Raw genomic sequence first — 10,871 nt, 5'->3', positions numbered from 1 at the left:
TTTTTCTTTCAGGCATGGTTTCATGATTTGAATGAGCTGCTTGAGGACGTGGAAGCGCTGCGCCTGCGTCAAGGGAGGAAGGGCGGGAGGGCTGCTGCCGCTGGCCGCTGCCGCTGGCCGCTGCCGCCGCTGCCGCCGCTGCTTTTAATACGCAATTAGCAGAACCCTTTTGACCCCGAGCGAGTGACCCCTGTAAGTGCAACAACTAAAACGTGCTGCTGCTGCTGCAACAACAAGCAAAAAAAAAAAAAAATCATTAGACTTGAGGCCAGGGATCTCCGCAAAGCGAGCGCGCACGCACACTCACGTGCAGGACGTGTTTTATGTTCAAATAAAAGCCTGTCGGCGAGCGACATGATTTTGTGTGCATAAAAGTAACGAGATGTTTTGTTTTTCTACAAAATGCTTTGAAACAGTCATTTTTGTTTTGCAGTCGAAAGCAGCTCGCTTTCATTATTGTTCAGCGTGGTGACTTTGTTTTCACAAAACACGTTTGCACGTTTTGCTTTATTATAGACTAAAATCTACTAAATAGCACTTTTCGCGCCTTCAAACATTTTACGTTGATTTTTTTAAAAGGGTGCGAAAATGACCTTATTTAGGGGGCGGTTAACACAAAATGGGAGTGTGTGTGTGTGTGTGTGTGTTATAAAAGGGTGGCAAGAAAATTGCGGAAATGTAGAAAAATATTGGCGAAAACTTGGGATAATTTCTTTTTGGGCTACTTTCTAAACTATGTATACATTTAATGTTTACATTTGCGTCCTAGTTGAGACAAAAATTGAAAGGCGCTTAACTATGTCATTTTATTTGATTTATGGATCAAAACAATGCATGTGAAAATTGTGACTTTTGGACATAACATGATATTCTAGTATTTGAATGTAACAAAAGCCTATTTTGTATTTCTTAACCAGAAAAAAATATAAACACATAAAATGGTTTGACTCAAAACATGATGATTTAGTCTGTGAGCTGTTGTCTGACATTTTTATCAAACAGAAAAAGCGTGTCATAAACTACAAAATAATTATACATACATAATAATAATTATTATTATTATTTATCGTTTTTAAATATAACTTGCTCATTTTTGTAACCATGATCAAGGAAAAGAAGAAAAGAGGAAAAGACGTTTTGCGGAGGAAATAATCCGCAAAAAAGTCATAACTTCAACTTAAGTACAAACAAAACAAAACAGAAAACATTGACTATTCAGACATTTGTTATTATTTCTGGCAATTGTAGTCTTGAATAAAAAAAAGAAATAAACAACAAAATGAAGGCATAAAATGATGTCATTCCCAAATATAAATCAGCCAGGTGGGCATCTGTGCCATGTTTGCCCGTCAACTGTCTGATTTTGGGTGAAAAACTCATCAAGTATTTCAATTTGAATTTAGTATTTAAAAATGTGTCATATTTTTGTGACCGACCGCCGTGCATTCAAAAAGAATACAGAAAAAGAAAACATTTCAAATCAATAAAAAACCAGGTGGCATCTGGTCCAATTCTGTCTGTCAATAGTCTTGACGTCTTGTAGCAGAAAAAGAATATAAAAAAAAAAAAAAAGAAAAAAAAGAATGCATATATTGTTTGTGTTTGAGAGCCCAAAAATTTGAGGCTGGCCGGTAACCTGCAAGCAGATGGACCAATGGGGCGCTCCCAGTTCCAAGTCAACTGAATCCGACCAATCTCCTGACTTGCCGTATGGTGGGGGCTGCCAGCTCCCTGGCTCGCCGCCGCCCCTCGTCCAGCACGGCCTCCAAGTGGGCGCCATCCGCCCGGAGCCGCAGCAGCCGCTCGCGAATGGGCGCCAGCCTCTGGACCAGCACCTCGGCGACCAGTTTCTTGTACGCCGCCGTGTCCAAACCCCGGGCCCGCGACACCGCCTCGTCTACGTCGATGGCGGCGGCGGCGGCGTGGATGCTGACCAGGTTGGACACGCCGGGCCTCGTCTCCGGGTGGTACGTCACCTCCGAGGTGCAGTCGGTGACGGCGCGCCGAATTTTCAGGGCGATGTCGTCCGGCGTGTCCGTCAAGTAAATGGTCGCCGTGGTCTGGGGGTCGGACTTGGACATTTTGGAGGAGGGGTCGCGGAGAGATTTCACCTTACGGGTGGCGCCTGCGTAAGGATGGATGGATGGATGGATGGGGTGATAGAAAATGGGTCACTTATTTGGGGGTGCGCACGCGCCACTGAGATGTTCGTGCGGGGGTGCGCATCAGAAAATCTCGGATAGCGAGGGGGTGTTCTGCTCCAACGACAAAGCGAGAGCTGGGACACAACAACCGGCGCTGTTCAGCCAAAATGGCATTCTTGGGGAAAGGGCTGAAAGGTCACCCGGCCGGCTCAGAGAGCGTTCAAAATTCAAGGCTTGAATGTTTGGAGATGCGCAGCTGAAAAGCCTGGCCAATTTTCCCAAAAAAGAAAGACAGGATGGCTGGCGGCTGCAGATCAGAGCATCGCCTCCGCCGGCCGCCGATCAATCACAAGTCCCGCCCCCCTCAGCAGTCAATTATCACCCTATTGGTGGCAAAGAGGCTTCTTTCATCAAAACTGCTGACGCCATTTTGTATTTTTACGACGCTTGGGAATAAACAAGCGCGCTTGGAGCGTGTGTGCGCGAGTGTGTTGACCATGTGTGTGTTTAATTGCAAGGCTGGCGCTGCGCACGCATTTAAAAATAGGGAAGGTGTCCTTACTGAGCAAGGCGCGGGGGTGCGGGAAGAGCGGCTCGCCGTAGCGCGTGTTGAAGATGCGAGCCAGGTCCTGGGCCAGCTCCAGATGCTGGACCTGGTCCTCGCCCACGGGGACGTGCGTGGACCTGAGAGCCAAACGAGAGCATCATCTGGAGAGAACACGCGCTTGCGCAAACGTGCTCGGGCGTGGAAAGCTGCGGCGGTGGCGCATATCGCCACCTAGAGGCCTGGAGACCAAGCGCACGGCCGGGGCCGGCGACAGACTCACTTGTAGAGGAGAATATCGGCAGCCTGGAGGACGGGATACGTGTACAGGCCCACGCTGCCTTCGTTCTTCTGCGTGCTCTTCATCTGGACAAAAGAAGACATTTGGTGCCTCGTTTTCCGACCGGTGCGGTTTTTTTCTCGGGGCCCCTTCCGCGCCGCATGTGTCCGGGAAATGACGGCTATTAAGAGGACAAATCTGGCAGGTGGAGAAAGCAATAAAACAGACGAAGACGGGGAAGCGAGCTGGAAATCCGACACCCGGCGGCGGGAGGAGAAAAAAAAAAAAAAAAAACACGTGCTGCTATTCCAAAGGTTTCGTCCACTTGAACAAATAAACGCCTCGCCTCGGTTTGCACAAAATCCAAACGGCCGATGAGCAAAGCTAAACAGATGTTAGCTTGCCACAAGTTACGGCATGTGGCGTCGCTCACGTGGGGAGAAATGAGCTTGTGTGTGTTTTGCATGGCTACCTTCCACTGCGGCAGGTGGCGGAGGCGAGGCATGCTGGTCAAGCATCCGAGGATCCAGGAAAGCTCGGCGTGCTCGGGCACCTGCCGAGATCGGATAAGCTTTCACCACACCACTCACGTTTTCAAACAAGTCGGCGAGTGTGAAGGGGGCCCCCGAGTGGCGGGCGGCGGGAGGTCCTGCGCACAGGGGCAAAGGCTTACGTGGCCGACCGACCGACCGACCGCACGTCCAACCAAAGCGGTAGAAGTGCGCGGCCGGCGGTGACATCCTCCCTCTCGGCTTTGAAAAGAGTTTGCGGTGACAGATTGCAGTGGATTGTGACGTGACGTTTGCAATTTGCTCCAGTGATGAAAAGGCGCAAAATGGGGCCTCGCTCGCTCTTTCTATGGCTTGCTACTGAAATTCTTTCATGCGGTTAAAGCGGCTACTTGTCTGCGGTTTCTGTTTGTGTGTCTTTTCCATCCTGTCCTGGAGTAGGCAGGCAGGCAGGCAGGCAGGCAGGCATGCGCGAGGGTGTCGGCGGGTCAACGCGAGCCACGACGGCGACGGGCCTGCCCCAAAATGTGCACCTGCGACTGCTGGAAGAGGACGGCCTTGCGCGGGTCCACGCCGCAGGCGAGCAGGCTGGCCACCATGTCCAGAATGTTGGCGCGGAGAGCGCGCGGGTCCTGCGGCCGGGTGATGGCGTGCAGGTCCACCACGCTGTACAGCACCGCCGGGTAGCGCTCCTGCAGGGACGTCCAGTGTTCCAGGGCGCCCAGGTAGTTGCCCAGGTGGGGGATCCCCGTGGGCTGGATCCCGGAGAACACCCGCTGCGCTGCCGCCTGCCCGCAAAAACAAACTCACCTTTAGCATGAGCATTACGGACAGCTAGCAATCACTTGCCGGGGCTTAACTAGCAAAAACTATTTGAATTGAAATGTCAAGCCCGACCGACGAGCCGCTTTCTTTTCATCGGATTTCCTCGGGCCTCGGTGGCGAGATCGAGCGCCGAACGAGCGAGCGCCTGTCGCGCTTTGCAAAAACGCACCGGCGGGAACTGAGCGCTTGGCTCATTAGCCGCCGCGTGATTGCGCCCAGCCTCTTTGGAGGTCGACCTGGGGCGGGCGGGCGGGAGCGAGCGAGTGGGACCCAGAGTCTGGCTCATGTGTGTTCTCACTTCCAGCTGACATGCTAACACCCCTCTTCCCCCCGAGGGTAGCCATTAGTCACGCAGACATGCTAATGGCGTCATTTGAGCCAATCAAGTGGCGAGCAGAGTCAACAGCAGCGGCCGCAAAGCGCCCGTCACTTGGCCAGACGCCGCTGAGGAAGGAAGGAAGGAAGGAAGGAAGGAAGGAAGAAGGAAGGAAGAAAGGCCCGCCTGCCCGCTTGTTTTGTGGGAGGGAGGGAGGGAGGGCGGGGGAAGAGGTAAATCAGCCAGCGCCCGATGACAGGCCGGACAGCCACGGGTGTACGGCAATTAATTTTTATGACGGATGCCGCAACACAAGCGCAACGGTTGTAAAAGGTGATACGCTTTGAAATCACAGCGGCCGACATGATTTGTTGCGCAATATTTCACGCCTCGAATAAAATGATGGGTGAATAAAAGGGGGCGGGCTTCCTAACTTTGGAGGTTTCAAAAGGATACTGTGACAAGCACGGGCCATTTTGGCCTACAAGGTCAGGCAAAAAGTTGTCATTCTTTTTTGGGGGGTTTCACCGTTGGCCCGCTCGCCCAAGCGGGTGGGTCGCTTGCGGCGGCTTCCATTTGCTCTTGTGGTTCCGAGCTCCCAGCTTGTCCACGTGGAGTTAAACTCGGACGAGTTCCCGTGCGAGCCCTCGGCTGCAGTTGAAATGTTCCGACGCCTCCGCTCCATGCTCGCTCGCTCGCTCGCTCTCTGGCGTCTTGTATTTATTAAGCATTCTTGCGCGAGGATGTCATTTTGTTGTGGCTGATTAATGCAACATTTTCTCGCCGGCACCGCGCCGTGCGGTCGCTTGTTCCTTGGAGAACAAGAAGCCAGAGAAATGTTGGATAAGGGTTCTCCTCGGGAACCCGGGAGGGGGGGAGGCTCGTTCGCTCGCCGGCCACGGCGTTAGCGTCCCGTTCTCTCTTTGCCCTTCGGCGTGACGTGACGGCTGTTTTTCCGTCAGGTTGAGCGTGAGGCAGCTGGGGGTTTTTTTTGGGTTTTTTTAATCCAAATTTCAGATGGAGGCGCCCCCCCAGCGCACGGTACAAGCGAAGACCTATTCTGGGAAAAAGTGTGAAAACACAGCGCAAACTTAAGCTCGCCATGGCCCGCCGCCTTCACACACACACACACACAAAGCGTGTAATGTCTTCAGCACATGGCGGCCGCAAAAGAGCAAAGCTTTCGTCGCCTTGGTGACCGCTGCTGTCGAGCGGGGGGCGTCGTGGATGGGCTAGGACGTGCCGACAGTTGTCATTTTTTTCCTTTCAATTTTTGACATTTAATTTGCCAAAGAGCATTTCCTCAGCGGCAGTTGGCTGCAGAGACAATGACATCACTTTCAAGCAAAATGGCCGCCTTGCTGTCGGTGACATTGGCCGCTTGCCACCAAAATGGCTGACTTCCGATGTTGCACGCAATTTTGAGTGATCTTGCAAAAGCAAAACAAAAAGCATCCAAACTTTCAGTGCTTCTCAGCATTTGGCCACAGACCCAGGCGCCCCCTAGCGGCAGTGAGCGACCCAAGAAATCTTTTTTTGTCCAGCAGCGGTGCGCTCTTTGGCATACAGTGCCAATATGAGCTCCACGTTGGAGCGCGGTCGTTGGTTTCAACTGGGGTCACCGGCGGAGTGCATTTTCTCTCCCCGACCGAGGCTTGGCTATTGTCGCCGACTATGTTCCAGCAGAGCCGTCAAGGTTATTCATCATCCGGGCCGACAGAGCGTATCTGTTGGGCCGTGGATGTGCTCTGGGCATCCTTTCAGGGCTTCCACGCCAGCCAAGACATTTCACAGCGTGCCAATTTCAACAAGCGCGCGGGACAGCCCCCCGTCGCCGCCGCCCGTCAAGTCTTTGCGGGGGGGTGGGGGGACTCGGGCGTCACGTGTTTGCCAGCGCCGCCGCATCCCGGCAGATGGAAGGGCGGAAGGATTTCCCCCCCCGCTGCCTCGGCTCTCCCGCAGAGCATCCCGGCACAGAGGGTCCAGTGTTCCTTTTCCGTCCCGTGTTCACGGCGACGTTAATTCACCTTGACGTGCCTCCCCCCCTCCCTATCCCACTTGGTCAAGCGAACTCTACGACATGGCCTGTGTTTTTGTTCGAGGTGAGAACACACCGCAGCTCCAAAACCCGGTCGCGAGCGAAAGAGAAAAGCGGACCGTTCTTCCCAAAACCCCCTCCGTTCCAAGCCCTCATTTTGACGCTTCTTCGAAAAAGCCTTCGGTGGATTTGCACCTGCGGAATGTTGGCGTCGGGACCGTGCGGTCGGTTGGGGGGAAAGCCAAGCTGAACAAGTCGAGAATCTCCACGGCGGGGCAGAGAAGAACGCGGCTAATGAGCTCGAGGGAACAAGCGCTGACGTGGCAGATCCCACCAACGGTGCCCGTCCTCATTTATGCCCTGATATTTGGTGGCCGGCGGGTCACCGGCGAGGCCCAAAGCTCCACCGAGGGAGGGAGGCGCGCATTTGATTAAGTCTGCGTGTGAAGGCGGGAGGGACAGGTGAGATTGATGAGGTTCCTCCGAGCGTCACGCTGTGCAGCGGCCGGGCAGGAAGAGAAACGCCGCAGTGTGGCACCGGCGGGTGGGCGGCACAGCCGGCCTGATTAATGGCGAGCGCTGCCCCTTCAAAAACAGCAGCGCTCCAAAAATAACCTGCACGCGGCTTCACAAGGCTCCAGACTTCAAGACGGCCTGGAGGGAGGCCGGCGCAAGAAGGGGGGGGGGGGCTCAGGAAACAGTCATCGGTCTCATTAGGAAACTCGAGCTTTAACGAGCGTTTCCACTTTACGCAAAAGTTGATGAGGGCAACCCTAGCAAGTATATGATCTTGCCGGCCAGCGACAGACGCAATTAGGGGGAGAAGTTAGCGGGACGGCTCGGCCGGCCGGCCGGGCCCGTAAACCACAGTGACCTTCTTGCTGCTCATCCCAAGGGAACACCCACAGCGGAAAGGTTTGCCCATCACCAAAAGGAAGCCGTTTGGGCAATTCAGCGTTTTCCTGTTGCATTTTGGTGCCGAGTGGCCAGAAAAGGGGGCGGGCGCTTCAGCCTGGCGCCAACATTTGCAGGTGAGGCCGAGCGACGAGCTGCCAAATTTGGTGGAGCTGGCGGCAGAGCGAGTGTTGCTTTTCCTTCCTCGTCACGCTCCCCGAAAGGGGGCCGAGGTGTGATCCGCGTCAAACCTTCACTTCCCCTTCACGCCCTGGAAAAAAGATTGGTTTTCCTTTCCTCATTCTCCCTTTTTAATCTGGTTGCAAGATGAAGTGTCGCCTCTCCGTCACGTGTTTCACATTCTCTCTCACACACACGCACGCACGTGTGAGCAACATTTTCACAATTCTCTTCACACTTGCGCGCCAGTTTAAGGTGGAAAGTTGGACGCAAGTGGGTCAAGTCGGCGAAAAGGTGGTCACGGAGAGGAAGAAAAGATCCAACGGCATCTGGTTAGCACTGGAGAGACCTCCGGTATGCCGATGCTTGATTTTTTTCCCGTATTCCACAGCGCTACCTTGGAATATTGCTTTTGTCTTTCTGTAGGAGCCGCTGCACCCACCGGTTGCGTTCTAATGTCAAGGTCCTTCCTGCTTGCAGAAAGTGGAAAGCACGTAAGGTGGCAATCTGGCTGGAGTGATCAAATGTGTCGTTTTGCAAGCATTGGGACATCACGTCTATGGTCTTGGGCCGAAATAAACACATTTAAAACAGGGAAAGGCGGCGACTGCATTGGGGGTTTTTTTTATTGCTGTGCTTGCATAACAGATATTTGAAAACTAGAATTCAAAGAAAAAATGAAATAAACTGATAAATAACATCTTTGATGAACTTGTTGGTGAATAAATGGTTGTCAGGACGCTCATTTACTACTATGAACGAGTCAAATATTCCGATTAGATTGTTACTATTTTAAAGCCAACGAGCGTTCAAGTCAAGCTTTAAGAACCGCACACTTTAAACGCTGACTGTCAACAGGCTCACAAATACGAGCGTCTGATGTGGCACTGGTGAAGTGAGGTGAGGTGAGCCAAGTGAGGAGAGGTGAGCCAGGTGAGGTGAGCCAGGTGAGGGCAAAGAAAGTCAGGTGTCGGGCTCCGAGGAAAGAGCGCGACACACACACCCACCCACACACACAAGACGCACGACACAACAAGCCCAGATGTCCGCCTTTACCTTGTTTTCGCCATCGCAGAGAGACCTTCGGTGCACGCGCTGAAAGCTCCCGGAGAACCTGAGCAGCATATGTCGCACGAGCTTGGACCGCACCGGCAGCGCCATCTTGGAGCAGGGGATGGTGACGTCAGACCCGGCCAGCTCCTACGGCAGCCTCGCGAGGTCAAAAGCACTTGCTGAACTGTTTGGTTGGACGCGGCTCGGATTTCCTCGTCAGTTCGGTTTTGTCGTTCTTTTCTTACGTGTTTGACGGTTGGAAACACATTGCATCATTGCAGCACTTGTCATGAAAGCTTGCTTAGCGTGTTTAAGGTCATGAGGTAACAAGTCCGTTGAAGTGGAAATCAACACATTCGAGTTGAAAATCAAAGTGCCGTTGTGGTGTAAATAAGAGGCGCACAAATGAAGGTGTGATTAAGGTGGCCATTCTTCACGTTGTTGAGGCGCGCCTCGTCTCGTTGTTGTGTCTGGGCCCCGACTGGCTGGCCTTGGGTTTCCCATGACCGCTGCGCTGCGCTGAGCTGCGCTCCGCCGAGCTGAGCAGAGCTGAGCTGAGCTGAGCTCTTTTCCATGCGTGGCTGTCACCTATTATTATGATGACACACATCGCCTATACATTAGCGATCAGTCGGCACACGGGGGTCGGGTTACGCGACGGACGGACGGACGGACGGACGGACGGCGTGTCTGCGGGGCGCGCTCGCTCGCTCGCTCGCTCACTCGCTCGCTCGCCACTACCTGAGAGCTTTCATGTCGGCAACATCTGCCGCATCTGGTTGCGTTTGCCACGCAAAACGTGAGCGCGTCATTCCATATTCATTAGCGTTTCCCGAGGCAACGCAAAGCAACGACTGCCGCTGCCGTCTCCCACGCTGCTCCGCGCGTGCGTCGTCTGTGCGCGTGCGCGCGCGTGTGTGGCTCCAGCTCCTGTTTCCTGGCCACCCACCAGAAGCGCGCGCACACACACACACACACGCACACCATCGTGGGCCCAGTTGGAAATTCCTCGACTTGACTCAAGGCAAAGTTCTTTGCAACGAGGGAGACAAAAAATGCTGAATAATAATAAAACCCAAAGAGCTCGGGTTACTTGCAAGGCAGCCATGGAATTGTTCAAACGGGAATGCTACTCTAATAAAATGTGTGCGCCAGATCTGAATGAATTGCATTCGCTATGAAGCAATTGTCCAAATGCAGACGATCACTAACATCAACAAACATCTTCACCATTTTCAAGCAAGAGTAAAAATGGAAATATTGCATATTTCTAATACCATCTGAATACGAAATATGCAAATATACATGATAATAGGTGTACGTCAAGTGAAAATCCAAACATGTCAAAACTGATGTTGTAAGCAGCAGCCTTGAAAATCATGACTGAAAAGAAGGGGTGTTTAGGCGTCAAGAAACATTTGGCCTTCCGTGTGTCCCAAAGTAGTTTGACCCGCCCGAGGAAGGTGACGAGCGATAAGCGACGAGTGAACGCGTCAAAACACTTTGAGCAATAACAGAGTACAACAACAGCGCATTTGTCTTCCCGCTCCGCATCGGACACCTCATTAGGTACACCCACAACAACAGACGGACGGACGGACGGACGGACGCCATGCCAAACGCAAAAACAAGTTGAGAGGTGAACTGGAATGCGCATGGCTTAATGAAGGTCGCTCTGTGCGGGAAAAAAAAGGTGCCAATGAAGTGTCGAAGGTGGACTTGGAATTCGGGCTGCAATAGAAGCTGAGGGCTGTTGCTCTTTCATGCCTGTTTATTATGCCGGTTGTAGTTTTTCGGGGTGCCGTCCACCTGTCATAATAACGCCAGGGGGAAGGAAGGTGATGAGTGAGGCCTCAAACGTGCCCCTGTGCGCATGTGTGCGCGCATGTGCGCATGTGCGCGTGCAGACGGTGACGCTGAAAGATGGCAACCGCGGGGGGGAGGGGGATGTGACGGACGGACGGACGGACGGACGGACGCCGCACGCAAGCACACCACCCAGGTGCAGGCGGACGGAATGACGGCAAGGCAGCTTGAGGGAGGGACAGACGTGAGAAACGGCAACGACCCCAAAAGATCCACGTGTGA

General features: G+C 53.1%; 1 protein-coding gene across 1 annotated transcript; it reads right to left on the bottom strand.

Moving 5' to 3' along the window:
• Nucleotides 1-806: 806 nt before the first annotated feature.
• Nucleotides 807-9,129, bottom strand: wars2 (tryptophanyl tRNA synthetase 2, mitochondrial). Its single transcript, XM_085920638.1, has 6 exons — nt 8,787-9,129; nt 4,011-4,265; nt 3,441-3,521; nt 2,972-3,054; nt 2,707-2,828; nt 807-2,125 (listed from the first exon to the last, which is right to left on the bottom strand). Exons 1-6 carry the CDS (start codon nt 8,889-8,891, stop codon nt 1,677-1,679), a joined length of 1,095 nt encoding a protein of 364 aa, XP_085776764.1. The 5' UTR covers nt 8,892-9,129; the 3' UTR covers nt 807-1,676.
• Nucleotides 9,130-10,871: the final 1,742 nt, after the last annotated feature.

This window comes from Syngnathus leptorhynchus, chromosome 9 (genome assembly GCF_054491065.1).
Source record: "Syngnathus leptorhynchus isolate UIUO chromosome 9, UIUO_Slep, whole genome shotgun sequence".
Taxonomy (NCBI): Eukaryota; Metazoa; Chordata; class Actinopteri; order Syngnathiformes; family Syngnathidae; genus Syngnathus; species Syngnathus leptorhynchus.
This window is presented reverse-complemented; position numbering and strand designations above follow the sequence as displayed.

Coding starts and splice junctions, on each gene's coding strand:
- wars2 (XM_085920638.1), bottom strand. CDS start 8,891: ATGGCGCTGCCGGTGCGGTCCAAGCTCGTGCGACATATGCTGCTCAGG. Junction 3,055..3,440: donor GCCACCTGCCGCAGTGGAAG/GTAGCCATGCAA, acceptor TCTTTTGTCCAG/ATGAAGAGCACGCAGAAGAA. Junction 2,126..2,706: donor GCACCCCCGCGCCTTGCTCA/GTAAGGACACCT, acceptor ATCCTTACGCAG/GCGCCACCCGTAAGGTGAAA.